This window comes from Phytophthora ramorum, assembly GCF_020800215.1.
Source record: "Phytophthora ramorum isolate Pr-102 chromosome Unknown Phyram_PR-102_s0005, whole genome shotgun sequence".
Taxonomy (NCBI): Eukaryota; Oomycota; class Peronosporomycetes; order Peronosporales; family Peronosporaceae; genus Phytophthora; species Phytophthora ramorum.
The window spans coordinates 2839738-2860715 of NW_027150651.1; the positions used below are offsets into that span (position 1 = coordinate 2839738).

The 20978-nt window shown below is 52.9% G+C and overlaps 7 protein-coding genes across 7 annotated transcripts; 2 read left to right on the plus strand and 5 right to left on the minus strand.

The window, feature by feature from the left end:
- Positions 1-65: 65 nt before the first annotated feature.
- On the minus strand, positions 66-3880 carry KRP23_6646 (Cilia- and flagella-associated protein 69; the record flags this gene model as incomplete). The annotated part of the gene is made up of 4 exons (XM_067891862.1): positions 66-3223; positions 3295-3445; positions 3515-3635; positions 3708-3880. 4 exons carry the CDS (start codon positions 3878-3880, stop codon positions 66-68), a joined length of 3603 nt encoding a protein of 1200 aa, XP_067746178.1.
- A 1416-nt stretch (positions 3881-5296) lies between these two features.
- On the minus strand, positions 5297-6064 carry KRP23_6647 (putative sterigmatocystin biosynthesis peroxidase stcC; the record flags this gene model as incomplete). The annotated part of the gene is made up of 1 exon (XM_067891863.1): positions 5297-6064. One exon carries the CDS (start codon positions 6062-6064, stop codon positions 5297-5299), a length of 768 nt encoding a protein of 255 aa, XP_067746179.1.
- Positions 6065-11440: 5376 nt separating this feature from the next.
- Positions 11441-12232, minus strand: KRP23_6648 (uncharacterized protein; the record flags this gene model as incomplete). Its single annotated transcript, XM_067891864.1, has 1 exon — positions 11441-12232. The coding sequence occupies one exon, from the start codon at positions 12230-12232 to the stop codon at positions 11441-11443; it is 792 nt and encodes a 263-aa protein (XP_067746180.1).
- A 607-nt stretch (positions 12233-12839) lies between these two features.
- On the plus strand, positions 12840-13269 carry KRP23_6649 (uncharacterized protein; the record flags this gene model as incomplete). The annotated part of the gene is made up of 2 exons (XM_067891865.1): positions 12840-12904; positions 12978-13269. 2 exons carry the CDS (start codon positions 12840-12842, stop codon positions 13267-13269), a joined length of 357 nt encoding a protein of 118 aa, XP_067746181.1.
- Positions 13270-13453: 184 nt separating this feature from the next.
- On the minus strand, positions 13454-16402 carry KRP23_6650 (uncharacterized protein; the record flags this gene model as incomplete). The annotated part of the gene is made up of 3 exons (XM_067891866.1): positions 13454-13881; positions 14833-15184; positions 16145-16402. The coding sequence occupies 3 exons, from the start codon at positions 16400-16402 to the stop codon at positions 13454-13456; spliced, it is 1038 nt and encodes a 345-aa protein (XP_067746182.1).
- Positions 16403-16739: 337 nt separating this feature from the next.
- KRP23_6651 (uncharacterized protein) lies at positions 16740-18872 on the plus strand (the record flags this gene model as incomplete). The annotated part of the gene is made up of 2 exons (XM_067891868.1): positions 16740-17817; positions 18427-18872. 2 exons carry the CDS (start codon positions 16740-16742, stop codon positions 18870-18872), a joined length of 1524 nt encoding a protein of 507 aa, XP_067746183.1.
- A 427-nt stretch (positions 18873-19299) lies between these two features.
- On the minus strand, positions 19300-20670 carry KRP23_6652 (uncharacterized protein; the record flags this gene model as incomplete). The annotated part of the gene is made up of 1 exon (XM_067891869.1): positions 19300-20670. The coding sequence occupies one exon, from the start codon at positions 20668-20670 to the stop codon at positions 19300-19302; it is 1371 nt and encodes a 456-aa protein (XP_067746184.1).
- Between the last annotated feature and the right edge of the window lie 308 nt (positions 20671-20978).

Below are 20978 nucleotides of genomic sequence, written 5' to 3' on the forward strand. Positions count from 1 at the left end.
AGATTACGACTTTCAATGAATTTGAGAATGCACCAACGCTTAAGGTCTGTGCTGCCACCTTGGAATTAGACCGAGTGCTTGCGCGACCGTGTAATGGTAGTGAGCCGACCACGCAGCTCCGCTTCATTCTGTTGCAATGCTCGGAAACCCTCTTGCTTGTCTACGTATTCAGGAGGAGGATCACGGATGAGGCAGCGCTCCTCGCTTTCATACGCAGCAAACGCTGCTGGATCCTGTCGGCGCATGAACTCCAAGCGGGTCTTTTTGGCGTCCATGTGAAGTTGCATGGTAGAGTTCTGGCGGCGGTTGGCGCGGTGGAACTCTTCTGCTTGGGCTTCCTGCTGCTTTTGGCGCAGAATCTGGTCGAAAAAAGCGCCTTCACGCGCAGTGCTCTGCTCGCGCAAATTTGCGAACACCTCCTGCTGTGCCAATTTGGTACACACGGAGGTGTTGTACGCATGCTCGATGTTCTTGCGTATATAAAGAGAGTCCGCGTAGATAGGGCGGACGCCTTCTGCATGCAGCTCGCGCTCCACGTGTTGCCACATTTCGCCAAGCTTGAACGTTGGATATTCTCTCGCGATTTCCAGCATCACTTGGTCTTGCGGCGTGAGGCTCTCAGCTTCACAAGCAAAAGACACGTTCGCCAGGATCGAGTAGATTTTGGCCTTTAGATTCACATCCGGGTGAATTTGATGACCTTCAAGCTGCAGAATGGAGCGTGTTGACTGTTTGCCCGATGTAAGTCCCTGCGCAGCCTTTAAAGCTTCTTTCAGTCGAGCAAACGCTGGAGACTCGGGCCTGTTACTTGGTGACTGGGGTAAATCAGCCACTGTGCTGGTTTCGGGTGTGACGATAAAGGGACTTTTGCAGTTTGTGATGGACTGGAAGGCGCTTTGACGCACATTTGTCGACGTAGTATCTTGGTTTATTTCGTCCTGGTTCGAACGCTTCTCTGCAGTTTCTTCATCTGCGTAGATACGAAGCAGCAATTTGTTAGCTCCAGCGTTGTTGTTTTCGCCAGGCTGGTCACATCGCCACATCTGATAAGACGGAATTGCCGCTGGGTTCACGCATATTTCAGCAAGGGCCGCTAACACTTGGTGTTTTATTGCCTTGGGTGCCGACACGAGGATTGAGAGCAACTTGGGTACTCCGTCCGCATTGATGAAGGCTGTCTCGTTGTCGAGATCTCCAATCACGCAGGACCTCACGGCGTCCACGATGCCGATTAGGATGTTTTCCTCCAGAACTGAGTGCGACGGATCGAATTCCAAGTGCTGGATGAGGGAATGAACACCGTTGGCCTGCCGAAAGCGCTTGCGATTGGATCCATCATCGTTACGACAGATGCTAGCGCATGCAAGAATCGCATTACGACGTATTGCAAACGTGTGTCTTGACGGAGGAGTCGCAAATATCTCCAAGGCAGCCTCGATCGCTCCAAGTTCGCCTAACTCGACTTGAAAAAATGGGATCGGTGGAGACACTTGAAGCATTAGTAGCCAGGCTGAGGCTAACACATCTTCGTTGCCCATATTGAGCTCAAGAAATTCCAGCAGCTTGGAATGACCCCCAACTTCGTAGAAGCTTTCGACTGCAAATGGAGCAACGTGGTTAAGCACGCTGAGCGCTGTCCGTTGTAGTAGCTGGAGCTGCGGCACCGAGTATTTGTGAGCTGACGCGCGAGGAAATGACCCACTGGAATCTTGCTGCTGGTTAACACTGCCGTTACTCGCAGTTGCGTACGACAGCCAGACCTCCAAAAACCGAAACTGTACGAGCTCGCTCAAGTTCGCTTGGTGATCGCAGGATATTTCAGCAAGCAAAAACCACAACATTTGCTTGAACTCGAAATCCTCATCGCTGTTCGTAGCGTAGTATTGATTGCTAGCCGTGATAGCTGACGCCGTAGCAGAAGACTTATCCTGCTGGGTCTCTCCAGACGCTTTAGCATGGGAGAGCTCTGCCGAAGTGGCGTAGGAGAATAGGCACGCCGTCAAACCAGTCGAGTAAAAGAAGTCCATCGACCGACGCCGCTTGGAAAGTAGCTGCAAGATCATTAGACACTCGTTGCGCATCTCTTTGTCTTGCTGTCGGTACCCATGAGCTAGAAGCAACTCCAAAACGTGCAACAACGACTGAAATGTGAATTCGTTGCCCAAAAAGAACATTGCGTTGCGTAGCCGGAAAACTTCTAGCAGCTCCTTCCTGGACGCGCACTTCGTGACCGTAGACATTTGTTCGTGACTGAGCTCAAGCACATTCCAAAGAATTTCAAGACACAGCGGCAGGAGCTCGTCCTGCGGGTTCGATATGTTGTCGAGAATGAATACGACGTAATGGAGCGCTCCACTCACAACGAGAACCTCTCCACAGCGCTGGTAGGCCGATAGTTCGTACAACAAGTCAACCAGCGGGAACAGAAGCACCGATAACCTCATTTGAATAGGCAGCGCGTTGCCAATCACTCGCACCAGTTGTTCCTCCACGGTATCCCCATTCTCGTTAGCTTGTTGAGTTTCTGAGGCTGAGGCAGGTCTACTGTCACCCCCCTCCTCCGGCTTAGCAACATCCTGTCGGTCCGAAGTACTAGCCGGAGTATTGTGCTTGCTTTCAACGCCGTGCGAACCACGGTGGATCGTGCTGGGTGCTGAGGCTGGCTTTGCCGTGCGAGTTGATACCGTACCTTCTTTTGGTAAGGCAATGTTGTTGCCTTCCACTGCTTTGCTTGTCTCGGGATTGTCCATAGTTCCCATATCTACTTGCTGAGTACGGCTCTTGTAGTCTCTTACTGGAGCCGAAGCGGGTTTCCTGGAGTGATGAGAAGCACTATTACTTTGTTCAGAGGTGCTTTTGTCTTCCATTCCCGTAGATTCCACTCCTGTATCGCTCACATATTTTCCGTCGTGGCTGGGCTCTTCGCTAATCACGTTCACATTTCCGTCATGGCCTTGATTGTGCTCCTCACTAGTTTCCTGAGCCGTTGTACTTGCTTCATCTTCTGTTGGGCACAAGGTATCCTCCTCAGGCTCGTTATATTCCAGTTCTCCTCCTTCCGTTTCCTCGTCTGGGAAAAGATCGTGCATTACCCCAACAATTGCCTCCACCGTTCCTGTTTCCTCCATGAGATTCTGACTGAAAATCCGTGGTGTCAGTCTCAGATCGTCCGATTTGGTCTCCACGTTATTGCTTCTCGTTTTCGGCGTACGGCGAGCCAGGCCTGTATACGACGTGGTGAATGATGTGAGCCTACAGACCAGACAAGACGTTTGCAGACCGAAATCGACTCACATTCTCCAGTAGCGAACGTCCGCAGCGCTTCGGCTGCTGCAACCTGCACGTCAATGTCCTCGAACGACAAAAGCTCTCCAAGAGTAGGCAGAATTCCATGAAACAGACTCGGGTTGGTGATCTCTTCGTTCGACTTTTGGCGAATAAACGGCTGCAACCAAGGCACAAGCAGTAAAGTTAGCAATATGGTCAAGCAGGTCCGCAGTGTCTCCTCTCCCACCTTGCAGCACCTCATGACAGCCAGCACAAGCTGCTCGCTGAACTGTGGAGCTCCGTCCTGCACTTTATTGCGCAGCAACTGGAGCAAGTCACCAACCAGCGGCAACTCCGCCACCTTCCACCTGATTGCAACGCACAATAACATTAATGTTTCGCATTTTAAAGTTAAAACCTGCACATTCAAGGCCACATACCCGAGTTCGTTCTCGTAGAGGATGTTTTTGGCCAGCGCCAGGTGCCTCGCGTGATTATTTCGCGTCTGCGGGTCGCCCGCCGACGCGAAAAGCTTCTGGAAACATGAGGAATCTCCCGCGGATATCGACGCCCGGTGCGACGTGGACGCCGGCGTCAGGAAGCGGCGAGACATCGCTGTAAATGGATACACCCGTCGCTTCAACATATTGTCACTATTTTGGACATCTCGTTTTAGTGTATCTTCGCGCCAATCAAATCCCATTATTCAAGACCATTAGACGAACAACGGACCACTCTAAACCAGACCCAAAACGAACAGCCAAGTGAAACCCATGCTCAGCGATGGATGCTAAGCGATACGAAGTAAAACTAGAACGAGATCCATCCAACGAAGCGCAGTGCCTGGAAAATCAACCGCAGCTGGTAATCTGTGCCACACTGCGCGAACAAGCCGAAAATTCCAAGCTGCATCACGTTTTGAGGAATACAGCAACCTTCAAGCGAAAAAGAAGTACAAGTGGCGATAGAGGACATGCCTCCGGCTGATGAAGAAACAACCGCGTGCGTTGTGATAGCAGATTTTTTGTGGAACTGGCAGCTCAGGCCTCTATGAGTAGCCACCCGCCAGGTTTGACTGACGTGAAAATCAGCAGTGAAGATTGCAATGTGCCGTTGAAAGACCAGCAACATAACCATGTGGGCAAAATAATGACGGATGGGTGTTGCTGTCGGCGGTGCGTCAGGAACTGGACCCGTAAAATGGTGAGCCGTGTGAAATATCTAAGCGATGAAGTGGCGACTTTACGGCTGCAAATTGTAGCAATTGGCCAAGACTCTCCTCTCGCGCGGCCTCCTACCACGGTGAAGCCAACTGAACCCAGCGCAATAGTGAAAAGTGAACCTCGAAACCAGTCATCATTGCCGTCTGGAAAAAAACTTCTGAACGCCATATCCGCCGAGAAATTCAAAACCACGTGCCCAACTAAAACATTGTGCACAGGTAAGATGTTAGCAAAACCGTCTCCAGCGGTGAAAATCGTGTTGACAGATCATTACAACTTCTTGAACGACCAAATCATCACGAACGAAAGAGCTCTGCAGGACTCGCTTGTCTACCTGAAGGAAATGCCGAGCCAAGAGGAATCAAGCACAGCGGAAGTACCCAGTCAACTTGATGATTTGCGTGCTTACATTGATGTGGAGAAACACAAGCGAGACGAGGCAGCAGCTGCAATCATAGCTCATCGCTGGACGGCCAAACGCACCATTTTACTGGAAAATCTAAATGTCCAGAGTAAGCCAGACACTGAAAAAGCATTTCATGAGGAGTGCATGGAAATCGCTGCTCAGTTGGTGGGCAAATTCGAACTGTGGACTCCACCTTGGGAGAAAATAACAGTACTATGTCTAAGCGCGCCCTTGAGAAGGCAGCCGAGGTCTTTCTGAAGCGCCAGAGAGATGCTAGCTACTTGTGCCTTGTGAGATCCAGCCACCGCATTTACACCCTTACGAAAGAAAAGCTCTTGGAGATCAAGAAGTAGAGATATTGTCCAGTGTATGTATACTTCACGACAAAGCCTAAAAACGCTTAAGCGTACGCCAGCAGCTTCGCCATCACAGACCGCATGAAGGTCAGAGTAATGGGTACCGCAGACGCGACGTAGTTGTCGGGGATACGTTCGTCCCAGACAAAGGAATGCGCGGCTTCCACTGTCACCGACTCGTTCACGTTTCCGCCGCATCCGACGATGAACACGGCAGCCTCGAGGTACGAGAAAGTTGTCTGGTTCGAACCGAAGACGCACTCCGGATTGTTGGCGCGGCACTCGGCGAGACGATCCTTGCGAGTTTCGCCCACCTCAGTCACACCAAGCGTCTTGCCGTCTAGAGAGCGGGCCAGCAAATTGTCGACCATCGTCTCGTTCATGTTGACCGGGTCGCCGCCGAAGTACTCGTCATTGTGCACAAGAGAAGCGTCGTGCTCGAGCACATTGTGTCTCGAAATGATGTCGAGCGAGAAGGTAGCTGGCACTTGGTTCAGCAGCGTCTGCGTCAGGTTGCTGTCGAAGTTGAACACGGACATGAGGGCATTGCCCAGCGACTCGTGGGTTACGTTCTTGCCGCTGCGCGGGATGTGTCCGTGGTTGGCAAGAGCGTTCAGGCCCGGGCATGGAGACCGACGGAACGGGACGGGCGAAGTCGAGTCCGCATACCCAGTCACTTCGTCGCTCGACGGACGGTAGTAGTCTCCAACCTGAAGAGAATCCACGGAGATCTGGGCGTTCTGGCTGATGTCAGCGGAACCAGCGGCGACGGTGGCAATAGCGAGAGTAGTGAAGACGAAGAAGGAGACCATGGCTATAGACTGGGACTTGCGGTTCGATTCGGTGCAAATTGCGAAGTGAAAGTTGACCGACCAGTTCAGAATCGGAACTTCAGATGTCCGAACCACCGGATACAACAAGCTGTAATCCGAGTCAGCTTACTGGGCGCATGACGCATGTGTCAAATCTTTAGGTGGATCAACCGGAACATGTGCGAGTGCTGGAGGATCGTGAAGTTGGTTCGCATACGAATGCCTTGATAAACGCCCGACACTTTTCCTTCGAAGAAAGCATACTTGTGGAAAGCCGCAGAAAACGGGAATCCTGCCGTGAACTCGAAACCAGTTTACGCGCTCAATTTTGATGCGCTGACCCGATTGATTTCACGCGTCGAGTAAAGCCTGGCAGAAAGTCTCTCGAAAAAATTGAACCACCAGAATGACACCACAAACTAAAAACAAGAAGTGGCATTCACATACGTTTATTAATACTTTCACGTATTAAAATGACATGTACAATATCATGCGTGTGGTTGGCGAGAGTGAGCGAGCATCAAGATGAACTGTCGTGCCAAACTTCACCAACGGGTTGTACTTCGAAGTACCAGAACAAACACTGAAACTTCAAATAACACGGCAAGCTCTTGTTTTTTTTACTATCACAGAAGAGGACAATCACCTGCAATTGATCCCTCAGGTGCCTCTCCAACGCCTCCAGCTCGAGATCCTTTTCCTCTATCTGGGACGCAATCGCCGCACAGCTCTCGTGCTTCGCCTTATTTTGTTTTGCTGCTAGCGGCTCGTTCTGTAATAGAGACATCAACTCTTCCTGCCGTTGTGTCCAAACGTAGACAACCAAATCGACCAGCGCAGCAGTCCGCTTCTCTTTCTCTTGGTTGATGGAGACGACAAGCCCATGATTTGGCTGTGATGCTCCTTCGAATCAATTTCGTCGACCTCCTTAACAGCTCTCACGTAGGAAAGCGCATCATCAATTGCTGTTTCGTTCAGTGTGATGAGTTCATTCAGATGGTCGTACGCCTTTATCAGCCGGCACTTCCCCGGGTCTTCAGAAATGCGGGTACGAACAGCACATACCAGCTTTACTGTTGCATCGCGATGAATATCGGAGTTGGGTAAGGCTGGTTCCGCATTGACGGGGTCGCTTGCACCCTCCACGACTTTCCCATTACTTGGTCGTACCACAACTTGTAATAGTGATTTTTCAGCCCGGGTGAGACCATCAATCAATACACGGACAAGCTCATGCAGTGTCTGGCGGCCAAAGACGTAGATTTGAGTGTCATGGATAGTGACCTCAACCGCGAGTGCTCGTTCTGGCACTCGATCGCCCACCACCGAGTCGGGACTTTTCCGACGATTGAGAAGATGGCGACAGAGTTGCCCACCAGGGACTGGAAACGCAGTATTGAAGCTAATGATGAAGACGTACTATCAGGCTATCTCGTCGGAGAGAAAACGAGTTCGTCGTGACGAATCAACTGGAAGCTTTCGGTCGAGGTCTCCTACACCTGCGCGGGTCGCCTCGGAGAATTGTTCTTACAAGTCGGCAAGCTATCGAGAGCAATTCGACGATCGAGAGACGTTGCCGAGACCACGACCACAGGCAGGACTAAGATCGGGTCGAGTAGTTGATGACTTTCAGACCTTCTCTCGGGACCAAAGACCTCCACGAAGTGAAACGGTGGTGGCACTCCACCTATCGGCTTCATCGTCGCCGCACGCTTGCCGTGGGGTGGCCCTGACATTGATGCCCTCAAGAAGTCGCACAAAGATATTGTCCCGGCATCCGCTCTTAGAGAAAGAGAATATTCAGGAACTTAAAAGCGAAATCCGACTCTTCATTGACCGGAGGCGAGGCTAGCCAACGCTATGGAAATGGGCTTTGTAGATTGTAAACTGCGTGCAAGTACTTGAAAAAAAGGGTCACACAGTTGCAGCATGAGGTTGATAGGTGTCATGCCAACCGGGTCTCTTCTTGTTGCTGTGCCGGACGACTGTGTGCCAAGCAAAAGTGCAGTCTGGAACAGTGCAGCAAGCAAGATACTTTTCCGGTGTCATCAAGCGATTGCTTGCTAAGAAAATGTGAAAACAACTCCTTGTCGATGCCCAACAAAGCAGTGTGGAGCGGCACCGGAATCGCCTTGGACGTCTTTCGAGGAAGGGTTTTACTCCAGCGACTGTGCATTCCCCGCCAAAATTCTTCTAGGGAGAGGAACCGCTTGGCCAGCAGCGTCCATTGAGGGGCGGGGGGAAAACCGCTGTCGAGGCGCGAGATGAGGAGACACCATGCGGGTACCCAACTCAAATATCGCGATTTGAAGCTCATCAACACCGTTTGAACAGTTCAAAAATTCTTCATAATAATTTCTTGACGAGCTTACGGGTTTCCTCGTCTTGCAAAAAGCACATCAAAATATCTTCACGCTCTTTTTGAAGTTGTTTTCTTGCCGTTTGCTCCTTGGTCAGCCTTCTGGATAACTTTCGCAGAGCTTTGAATCGCAGAGCCTTGCCTGACTCCGAGACGCTGGATGGAATGTCTCTCACCCACTCGAGCTGCTCGTTCAAATGCATCTTGAGAGTCTCTAACTCATTGTTCTTTTGCTCGATCCGACAAGAAATCGCCCCCAATTTCTCGTGGCTTGCTTCATTTTTTCGTGCTGCTGACGGCTTTTCGTTTAGAACGGACAGCAAAGTGTCCTTGTTCCCAGTCCACGTGAACATAATTAAAGCGGCCAACGCAGAAGCGCGCTTTTCCTTCTCTTGGTTAATTGAGACGACGAGCTCCATGATCTGGCTGTGCTGCTCAATCGCCATAGCTTCATCGACGTCTTTGATAGCTTTTACGTAGTCCCGCGCGTCGTTGATAGCAGTCTCATTCATCATGATTTGTTCGTTCAGGTGGTCATATTCCTCCGTTACCTGTCGCTTCTTAGAGTCTTCTTTTACTCGTAATTGAGCGGCATGCGCTAGGTTGAGCGTAGCCTCACGATAAATCTCCTCGTTAGGCTGGGGAATTTTAGCGGCATCCGCTTTGCTTTGAGTGCCATATTTTGTTGTGGATAGTGGCGTATCTGCATCACAATTGTTCTCGTTGCCAAGAAGGTCATGAATATTTAAATCCAGTACTTGAATGTTGTCGTCCTTCTTGCTACTGCTGTTTGCAGTTCCAGGAGCTCTGGTGGAAGCTAAAACTTTCTGTTTTAATGCACCGCCAGACACATTGTCGTGATCACAAGATGAACAGTGTTGAACTCCGTCCTTGACACGGTAAGTCTCAACTTCACGTTGCAGTTGAGTTACTGCACTCTCAAGTTCTTGTACACGGCGTATCAAGTACAGCGCCCACTTTGGAGGGGTGTCTTGAGAGGTTGAGGCGTCTTCCTCTCCGTCAGGAGTGCGTAATAAATGCGTTGTGAGGTCTTCGGAAGCAATATTCTTTTTGCTTGATCCGGCCTGATGTGTTTTTGGTGCTTGCTGAGGAGCGCGAGTTGGGATATTTGTTGTGTCTGTATGCACACTCTTCTGGGGGCTTGGAGATATTGCTGGCATACTGGAGCCAGTATCATTATGACCGCTTTCCTCTTTAGGATTACGATGGTGTGTATCCCAGTTAGCTCGAGAAATCCCGCAAGTTGGGTCGTGCGTGGTGTGATTAATATCGACACTATGCACCGTGGGCTCGGAAGATGAAAATGACGTTGACCGTGAAGATTTTCGGGGTAAATTTTCTGTCTTGTTGTCTCGCTGTCCATGCTCACCATCGTGATGCAGTGCGGGCGGTAGTTCTTGTGTTTCGAAATGATGACTTCGTGACTTTGAAAGTGGCGACTGTGTGTGCCTGTCACAGAGAGGATGATCGAATCTTGGTTTGGCTTCAACTCGCTGTCGTGCGAAATGGTAGCGATATACTCGCTCTTTTAGGGGTTGATGGCGCAACGACAGCTCCGACGTCTGCCGGTGATGCAGCCAACGCCCAAATGCTTGCTCATAATCATGTTCGGTTTCACCTGCAAACAATGGCTTTGGTATTTTGGCCAGCTTTCCATCTGGCTGACGACGAGCTCCTCTCGACTTGGGCTCCTTAATCTCACGCATATAGTCCTCTGCAGAGAGAACGCGTGATGTCAATATCTCTGCTCGGCTTCTTGGTTGAAGCGGCTGGTCGCTCCGGTCACGGGAAAAATGATGCAGAGATGATGGCGATCGGTGCCGGGGCGACGTCCGACTTCGTGGAGGCATTTCATGTCGATGGTAGTGCTGATCTTCACCTCTAGACTCGCTTGAATGTGTACGTGAACGCGACCTCGAAGTCCTAGAAAATTCTTCTCCGTGTCGCCTCAAGGTCGTCGAAGTGCGAGTTTCTCTTTCATCAAAGCCTCGAGCAGGACCCTTGTCGCTCTCCACGGACGCATCTCGTTGTCGCAATCGTTTCCTCTCAAAAGAGGCAGAACGTTGGTACAAGGCGTCATATTCGCCGTCCAGATTGCGCTTCTGACCTCGCGACGTCGCTATTTCCCCAACCTTATGAGTTTGCGAGGCGAAGGCGAGCCAGAGTTTGCGTTCCCGCTTCGGGTCTTCGCGCATTGCTTCCAAACTTTCGCTTGTCCCTGCCAGCCATTGCTCAAACTGGTGGTTGTATTTTTCCTGGGTCTCCCCCGACAGAGACACAGGAACCGCCCTGGGTGGAGGTGAGGGAGAGTTTTGTCTTGCTCGCTCCAGTCGCTCTGGGCGGAATTCGTCCGCGTAGGCACTCGCACGTGAGCGCGTGTTTGGGCTTGCTGTCACCGCTGGCGTTAGAATTGTAGACCGCTGGGACCGTCGAGACGGCAGTGCCCCATCGAGAGCAAGCGGTGGCGGCATCGAGACTTCTTTGAGCGCGAAAAGCAATTGAAATAGCCATCGCTGTAAGTGCGATTTGTCAAGTATTACGACAATCCAGGCGAGCGAACAGGAAGCATAATGATGTTTTGCTGGATCGCCATCGCTCTTTAGCAACAACCAAACCATGAGAACATCTTCACACTTGTTCTGTGGCTGTTTCGGGATACCTTGAAGAACTCCTTGAAGCACAGGACGAGTTTGCGAAGATACTGGAGAAATGGTTCTCGTAGCATGCACATGCACAGCGAATGGCGATTGATCGCATATTATGTAACAGTGGCATGTTGGCTCACAGTAGTCTGCGATGGTCTGGCAGAACTCGGTAAAAACGTTGTCACGTCGACGGAGCACCACTACACGCGAATGGTATTTGCGATTAGCGCAATTAGCAGTTCAATTGTTCAAAAATGGTTGTTGCTCCCTGCACGCCGTCAACACTAAATTCTTGCTTGAAATTCATCTCTGTCGGTGCTATTATAAACAGCTGACACAGCGGCGCAGGCACTAAGCATTGCTCGAGAGCTCCTTCGTGACAAGCGCTTGGATTTGATGACTCGACTTCATGAGTCGAGTGAATATTTTGTGGCATTCAGTCTCGAGCGACGCTTTTGAAGCTCGCTCCAGTTTAATTTTGCTCGACAGTCCTTGAGCTTCCCGTTCTCCCAGAGAACTGCCGCTCTCCTCCGTGCCCACGTGCAACGAACTCAGAGATTGAAGTTGCTTTTGCAAGCGCGCCACCTCATTGTCTTTTTCTGCGAGTTTCGACGCGATACCTGCACATTTTGCATGCAAGTCTTCTAACTCACTCGGTGCGCTCGACGCGGCCACCTTTTCGAGTTCGCGCGCGAGTTCTTCCCTGTTATCAGCACGCGAGTCTACAATAACCGCAGCAACAGCCGCGTCTCGCTGATGCTTTTCCGTCTTAATGGAGCTACGTAGTTCATCAATTTGACTTTTGAGGTCCACAGCACTGCTCTCGTCATCGTCAATTATCAGCTCCATCCGAGCCACCATTGCCTCCTCCTCTTTTTGTTTCAGTAGCACCTGGACGTTGAGTCGATTGTAAGCGTCAAGCAAGTGTGTTTGAGCACGTGGGTGTTTCAGCTCCAACTCTTCCTTTGGCGCATCGCTCTGTGCTTGAGGATTGACGGTCGCCGACGCACTGTCGTTGTTTACATCGCTGTCGGTGGGGGTAACCTCCACACTTCTCGACGGTACTGTGTTATCACGGGTCTCACCGTCATCTAGAGTGACATGTTCATGATGAAGAAGAACTTCATCAGTATCTTCCGTCATTTCAATGTCGTCCGTTAAGTCAATGTAGTTTGATGTTACCGCATGTTCATCTTGGTACAGCTCTTCCCCACCTCCAATCTCGTATGGGGAGGAGCTGGTGCCGTTGAAAGTACCTGGCGGTGCCAAATCAAGTCGAGCAACAATCCTTTCCAGTTGCTGGACGCGCTTATAAAGGTCAGCCCAGTTGCGATCACAAGTGTTACAGCAACAATCTGCAGTGCGCCGCCGTACATCGTAAAAGCTTGATGCTGGAGCCGTCGACACCGCCAAAGACTTCATAGCATAACCCTGAGTTTCTTCTGTAGCTTGGCGCGCTGAAGTCCTTGCGGGGCTGTGAGGGTAACGCTCTGTCTCCCGTCCTCTTCCGTTTTGAGACCAGGATGTCGATCTAGGGCGTAGGGCTTTAGGACCATAAGCAGAAGCCACTTTTGGAGGTGGTTGGCCAAACCCTGTTTGCACGCGCCATTGGGCATAGTTACAGCGATAGCCGCGCTCCCGAATGACATCCTGCCGCAGTGATTCCAGCGTCACATTTCGCTGGGCCAACCAGAACTCGAATTTCTGCTGATAGTCCGCCACGTTCTCGTTCGACTCTAAAGGGACCGGAATGGGCATTGACGTTCTTTTAGCAGTTTTGGACCACGGGGAGTGGGGGTCCAGCAGCAGTCGGTGGTACGTCTCCAGGGACATCACCTTCTGCGCCAGCAGTCTCCGGCGACGGTGCTGTGGGTCTTCAATTGTGTAGTTGGAAGGAGGCGAGCGAGAGCGCGACCGACGCGGAGACAACTTTCGTCTTGGCGCTGGCGACCGAGATCTGTTTCTGTATCGGGCAGGTGAACGCCAGCGCGCAGGTGACTGGGATGGATACTGCCCAGCATTTGGTGACGGAGACCGACGGTGGCGAACCGGGGACGAAGAACTCCATCTTTGGGGCGACCGCGGCCTCCATCCTGGAGGGGACCGGCCTCGGGAGTTGGGGAACTCGTCTTGCGTGGCGTCGTAACGGCGATGAGGGTCGGCCATCGAACAGCGGATAGATATCCTGGCTTTGGGTGTGGCACAATATGGGTAGACTCAACTAAGTGCGATTAAAGTCTTTCACGCGCTTGCGCTGTACTACAGGAAGAGTTTGACAGAGGCAGGGTGTTCACATTGCTGCGGTAAGGCTGCAGCTAAATGCCAGTTGCCTGCGCGTTGCTTTTTGTTTACTTGGTGGGTGTCTCACTCAACAGTCGTTGCAGTCCGAGCGACGACTTCACGCTTCAAGTCGTGCACATTCTGCTCAAGTTGGTCCATGCGGTCCGTCAACGTCGTCGCCCAGCTGCGCATGCACTTGGTACAGCAGCAGCCATCGGGCTTCATGACGTCGCCGTCGTGCACTTCGCCATCGTCTGCGGTATCGGGCATCTCGCAGAGCGCGGACTCGGCTGGAGGCGTGTCAGGCTCCGATTGAGCGGTGTCGGTATCAGCACCGTCGTTCTCAACGGCATCAGTGCTTGCATTTGTCGTTGCGAGAACGATCGCTGCTGCCGGACGCTCTGCGCTCGGAGAACTCCGACTTGAAGTTGCTGCCGCTGCTCGTCCTGCTAGTGTTGGCGGTTCTCTCGGCTCAACTGCCGATGATACTTGTGTTCCTACTGCTGGTGATGCTGACGAAGACGACGATGAAGACAGAGGTGCAGATTTCGCAACTGGGCAAGCCGATGGAGTGCTTGAGGTCGACTCTGATCCACGCGTATGCCATGCTGCCAGCAAAGAGCGTGGCGCTGCTTGTGGATCCACCGGTTTGCCCATTGAAGTCGCAGTTTGCTCTGGCCTTGGCTTTATCTTCTGTAGTGAGACTGGTGCCTCTTCCGCAGCTTTCCCTAGTCTTGGCATTATCTTCTGCAGAGAAACGGAAGATGATCGCAACGGCGCCAATGCTTCCACCGTAGTATTTGCTGACTTCGAGGATACTGCTGCAGGCTTCGTATTTGGTTCTCGAGCTCCAAGTGAGCGTGGCGTAGCTGATTCCGTTTGTGGCGTCACTGGTTTCGGGATAATAGAAATCGGTCTCCTCTGTACTGGAGGTGCCAATGAGCATGATGTTCCCACATCAGCACGAACTGATGCTGAAGCTGCCTGCGATGGCGCTGAAAGGCGCACAGAGCCAGGTGTCAATGCTACCATCGAAGCAAAAGGCCGTATCGAAGTCGTCGTCGGTGCTGACGCCAAAGTCGACCATGAAGGCATTTGCTGCGATGCAGTCATGGCGGGTGTAGTAGTACTTCGTGTCTGTTCCGTAATTGCTGACAGGCGACTTGATGGAATTTCCGGGATCACGTTGGCTCGAGTCTTGCCTTCCACATCTACCCGAGCGCGCTTGCTATCAGGCTCTCCGTGCGATGACTGAGGTTGTTCATTGCGTTTGTTATCATCGGCCACCATTTTTGCATTCATTGCTAAACGTGCGCGCGCTGATTTCAAGACGCCCAAGGGTATCTTGGCATGAGTCTCAACATTCGGCTGGAAACTGTGAGCTTTTTGAGCTCCGGCGATGCGGCCGCCAATTATTGCTGGAGCTTGCGGCTTGTTTACCCTGAGGTACGCAAATGCCATACGAAACCTCCGTTCTCTGGCTGGATTGCCACGCAGTGAGTCTTTCGTTTCGTTGTAATTTTTCAGCCACGTCCAGAAACGGTGGTCAAAAAGCCCCATGGATTCCCCGGGATGAAGAGGAATAGGAATGACAGGTAATACGTTGCTCTCAGTAGCATTGGCAGATCTGACACCGAGGTTCTGGTCCACCTCCTTCTGGAAAACGTCCAGGGGTACAATTCGTTTCTCTAACAGCTCCGTTCGATTCTTGCCGTCGAACAAGTGTGGATGTTCAGGAGGAGCAATCGTCGCAGGCGGAGATTTCGGTCTCTGCAGTTGTTCAGGAGGCGCAAATTCCTTCTTCACCGGTACATCCTCCACATAAAAAGCGTTCATGGGAGGGCGACCTCTCTCGGAGCTCCTTCGAATACTTCGGGAAGATGACCTTGAACGAGAACGAGGACGTGAGCTCACACGAGCGGGAGAGCGCGATCTAGCGCTAGGACGAGCTGACTCAGCAAAATCGGACGTTCCAGCTCTTGTGTACGCAAATGAATGCCACAAGGAGCGCTCTCGTGCTGGATTATCCCGCAACGAAGGCAGTAGAATATTGCGCGAGTCGAGCCACCGCTCGAATTTTTGTGTATACTGCGCCATACTCTCTCCGGGCCACAGAATAACGGGAATGCGTACAAGTGTTTCGTGTGGCCGCTTGAGGCCATCTTCGCGGATGAACCCATGACGAAGTTTATACATCTCGTCCCGGAAAGCCTCCAGTGAGATGACCCGTCTCGCTAGTAATTGCTTGCGAAAGCTGTCAAGATGCGGTGACGCCGATCGCCGTACTTGCGACGACGACCAATCACTGTGTGGAGGTGACGACGCTCTGCTGTACCGAGGTGATCTTGACGGTGATTTGTTCCAACGCTGGGCATCACCAATATGTTGACTTGGGCCATTATGCGGCGAAGGTGTTCTGGAATCCTGTCGACGTCTTGTATCAGAATGCAGCGTATGCTGTCGGTTGTCAAATATTCTTGGAGCTTCAGGCGGAGCAACGTGCCGCGCTGGATGGGGTCGCTCCCTGGAGTAACTTCGGTCGTGTTGTTGTCTGGCTGCAAAGGGACGTCCGCTATCAGGAGAAACACGTCTTTCAAGGCTGGAGGCGTGCGTCCTGTTGTCTTCTCTTCGGACTGGATACGGCCGCTGCGGCGGCTGTTGCACTCCATTAAAACGCCTCGGAGGGGAAAAAGACCGCGATCGAGAACGGGATCGCGACCGCGAGCGAGGAACGCGCTGCGATGGCGGCCTCTGGGTCTCCCCGCCTTCTCTCACTCTCGCCACCCGCGTCTGCGCGAACTGTAGGCGGCAGTTGCGCTCGGCCACCGGATTCTCTCGCATCGAAGCCAGCGACAGCCGCTGCGACGCCAGCCAGCGGCAGAACTCGCGCTCGTACTGCTGCACACTCTCGCCGGGCCAAAGGGGCACCGGGATGTCGCGCTCGTTAGGGAGCCGGCGCCTCGGGTCGCGCAGCTCCTCCCAGTACGCGTCCACCGACAGCACGCGCGTCGCCAGCAGCTCGCGGTACGTCATGGCGCTCGCTCTGGGAACTCGACCTCGACCGTCCATGGCTATCAGCGATTGAGACCAGCTGATACTACGGTAAATGCACCTGATACTTTTTTGAAAGAAAGGAAATCTTGTGCTCTCTATCGTCGAAAATCGTTGGCCAATCGTCGAATGCTGCTAGCATTCAAGCGCATTATTGTCCTTCAATGATCGCAGCGTATTCCTTTACAGCCACTAAGGTTTCACTAAGCAGGGAATATTAAATATGATACAATCATTTCAATCAAATTGAATTTCATTGCTGTCAAAGTTTCTGGTTTTCCGGTAAGCGTCTGAAAAGAAAATCTCCTCCCCGACGAAGATGGCGACTGAGGAGGTGGCGCCGAATCCGAGCGCCATGGCCGCGCACAAGGCCGTGGACGAGGCCTTCCCCGTGTGTCGTGTGCTGGGCGTGCTGCAGCGCAACGGGCACCTGAGCGAACAGTCCCTGCCGCCCAAGGAGCCCCACGAGCACCAAGAGAACCGGGATTTCATAAACCAGAGCACGACGCAGAGTGAGGAGATCGTGTCCGAGTCCCCTCCCTCCCAGGTGGATGAGGTCAGTCAGGAGACGGACCTCTCTAAGGGGGAGCTGCTTGGCAGTCTGCCCTGCCCGAAATGCGGCAAGACCTTTCCATCCGGAACGAGTCTCCGATCGCACCTGGCCGACATCTCCCTCTGCGAGTCGCAACCGGTTGTTCTGCGGACAGAGGGCGGCAAGATGGAGTCCAAGTCGTGCTTCAAGTGCGGCAAAACCTTTGCGAGCTGGCAAGGACTGCGGGGCCACCTCAACAGGGTCAAGCCCTGTGATCAAGAAAAACCAGCGCCCCCGACGACGCGTCGTCGACCTGCTGCATCCAGGACGTGCGCCAAGTGTGGCAAGACGTTCTCCAGTCCGCAGAGCCTTCGTATTCACATGAACAGAGTGAAGCCCTGCGATCAAGACAAGAACAGCGTGTCGACACCCACGACGCCACCAGCTGCAACGCAACCAACGCCGACGCTGCTGATGAACGCAGAAGACCTGAAGAAAGAAGCGGAACGGAAAGCAAAGGCGAGGTACCAGGCTCGTAAAGCCTATTTGAAGAAACGTGGACGTCTGGGCGAACTGGGAGCCCCACCATCGACGTTGTCTGGAGATGGCCACAACGGGCCAAACGAGACTGTGTCGAAGCCAGACTTGAAGAGAAGCGCTACAGATGAAATATCGCAGGCGGGTGAAAACGTGGATTCAGCAAATGTTGAAGCCAAAAGACAACGCGTCCAAGAAGAGGCTTCATCGGAAGAATTATCGATCGACTCCCCTTCCGATGTGTCTGGGTTGACACAACCTACGCCTCCTTCGTCAATTCCACCTCAGAAAACGTTGCCTATGGGAGGAAGTTTCGTGCATCGGTCGAGTAAAGGCCACGGTGGCGATCTCCTTGCAGGAGGATGCAGTTGCCCACCATGCGTTCGGCGGTGGGCGAGGAAGCTGATGAATCGAATGCAGCAGCTCGAAGACGAGGTGCTGACGTTGCGAAAGCAAAATTCCACTGGGGTTGAAAATGGTTCGTGTGCTTCTTCAACTCAAACGTCAACGCCAGTGTTGCAAATGAATACTGTCAAGGTGATTCAAGGTCCATCCGTGGAGGTTGGTCGTTCGCTTCCTTCAGCAGCTAATGGTGGTGCTCTCGTGGTACACAATGTCGGGGTGGATGATCTTTCTCAGAGGAAACCAACCGACATATTCAGATCTCTGCTCAATGACCAGCCAGTGCCAGGACTGTCCAGCTCAAATATCTTGCCTCGACCTGACACTCAACCCAATAAGTCTCGACTCGGTCACCTTTTGCGAGCTGGCGAAAATCAACAGCGGTCTTCGACTGCTTCTGAGCTACAAAGTGTCGGCTCTGATCAAAGAAGCCTGATGGATGCTTACAGCCATATGAATGATCAAATCTTGTTGAACGAGAGGACGGTCGAAGACTCTAGTGGTCACGTTCAAATTCTGGTGGGTTGTGACCCAGCGACAGCCCTGGATTTCCGCAAGCAAATTGATGAACTGCGCGTGTCGATCGCCGCCGAGAAAAGCAAGCGAGAGACCACAGTAGCTGCTTTGATTGCGCACGAGTGGAACCCCCGACGAGACGAATTCAAGACGCTCCTTGAAAGCGCAGACGCTGTTAACTACCCCAATGAAGAACAAGCTCATCATGCTAAATGGTCAGAGATCTCGAACCAACTATCCCTGAAAGACAAAGTCATCTCGGCGCTGGAGAGCCAAATGGACTGTCTTGGCGAGAGTGGTGGAAGTAGCCGCTCCAGGTATGCGGAGATGGGCGAGCTGTCGAGCAAAATGGCCGCTGAGTACTCTGCTAAAATGGCACTGGCACGGGATCGCGAGGGGATCTATCTAGACCTCGTGAAGTCCAATACCCGCATTCGATCGCTAGTTAAGAGCACTTTATTTTGATGGCATACACCAACGAAATTGATCTTTTTAGTTGACTTGTTGCAGCATTCCAAAGCGAAGACAATTAAAAGCATGAAACACCTCGAACGAAACATCGATTTGAAGTGCACGGACGCATATGCTCGTGCTTATTCCACAGCAAAGAGGTCGCGTTGGTCGCTTCCTAAGGGATGGTGTAGTCTCACTTCATCAGAAGCGCTGCATGTAACGTGGGCGTGTTTTCACGCAGTGTTGGTGGCGCCACTTCTTGTTCGCCTTGCCCAATAAATAAATAAATGACAGTGGTATGCGGCAAGAAGCGCAGGTGGTTACCGGAGGGGCACCATCCTTGCTTTGCGCGTACGCGGTCGCCAGTTGTCGTGGTCTTGTAATTGTCTTCCGGGCGATGAAATACTACTCGTGAGAACGGAACGTGTCACCTCCGTTCTCACGAGAAGTACTTTTGCTTGATGTATGGGTAGTAAACGATAATGGCCACGAGAAAAACGGCCATCCGATCGAGCACGCCGCACGTTCGACTTCCCTCGGGGAAATAAAATGCTGAGGTGGTTACTTTGGCCATTTGCCGAACGTGTGTCATCCACAGTCTACACCACTGTCCGAGCGCGATGGAACAAAACAGCACAACCACTTCCACGGTATTGAAGTCTGCGCCTCCCGAGCCCACGCGTACAGCCACAATCATAATAGCTCCGCATGCCAACGAAATAGCGAGTGCTTCCACATCCTTAGTGGTCGCTTCGGACTTGAGCAGCGGGTGGCGGCACCACTGGAAAACCCGGGGCCAGTGCAGCTGCAGCTCCTTAGCCAAGGAGTCTCCCACGTCTGCGGCCAGCACCACAAGCACGAAAAGTGCGAGCTGGTTCCGAAACGACTGATTCATCGTCTGGTCAATCAGGTCTGCGAAGGCAATTAGCGGCGACACGACACACACGAGGCCGAGAACGTCGCACAATACGAGCAGCAAACTCTGCATCACGACCTTGCTCGTCACGACCCGGAACACGATGATAATGATGGCACCCGCCAGGATGATAAACAGTGGATCAACCTGCGCGTCAGAGGCGATGACATCAACCTGCAGCTTCAGGTACGCGTTGAGACTGGCCACAAGCACGCAGGCCTGATACACCACAAGTACGACAGCGTCGGCACCCGACGGCGCCAGGGAGCTGCAGAAGATGGAGACGAAGGCCGCCTCCACGGACGCACCGACCATCATCCGCCAACCCGAGGCGGGGTTGCTGCCGTTGAAGACGCTGCTTTCCACTGCGTAGCCCAAGGCCACGCTCACGACGGCACCCAGCGTGGCCAGCAAAAAGGCGGCGACGTACCAGCGCCCGCCGCATATCCTGTCCGCCAGCGGCGCGATGGCGAAGGTCTTGGCACGCATGGCCTCGCTTAGGAGGCGCGCGTAGCTCTCCCTTGGGTCTTCTCTCCTCAGTGGTTGGTCCTCCAGCGCGTGCAGTCGTCGAGCCTCGTCCTCTGCCTGTTGTGTCTGAGTCTGCGCATTCTGTTCCCCTGTTTCCTGTGTTGATATCGATGCGTCCTCGTGCAAATTGACGGCCAGCAGCAGGCGCTGGCGGATGCGAAAGGCCAGCCAGCTCCACTCGACGGCGCCCACGGCCAGCAGCAGCTGTCCCAGGAACAGCAGCAGGTAGGCATCGCCCACCTCCACGAGCGTCACGACGCCCGCGGGCAGCAGCACGTACGTCAGCACCGAGAAGAGCGTCGCGGGTGCGGGCCCAGAGCACGCGGCGTGGCCGGGCGGCGGCCGCTCCTGCAGCACCTCCGTCATGAACGACACCTAAATAATTGACCTGACGCTCAGTATGCAGGGGGCGTGCTTTTCGTTTCTGTTAGTTTGTGCGGAGGGCTGGGGCTGCGTACATATTATTGGCCAGTGGGTGCTTCTCCAGACACAATGCAGCGTCTGTATTGGTTGAAATGCGGTCGGAGCGAGACTGGCTCGTTCCCCATCTGGCCGGCATTAATCTCAGCGCTGCAATAACGATCCACGAGCGCCCCGGGTCCTCTGCTCGGCTCGACTCGGCTGCAGCTTCTGCTTGGCTGACTGGCAGTCACTGCAGCGTGCAGTTTGCTGCG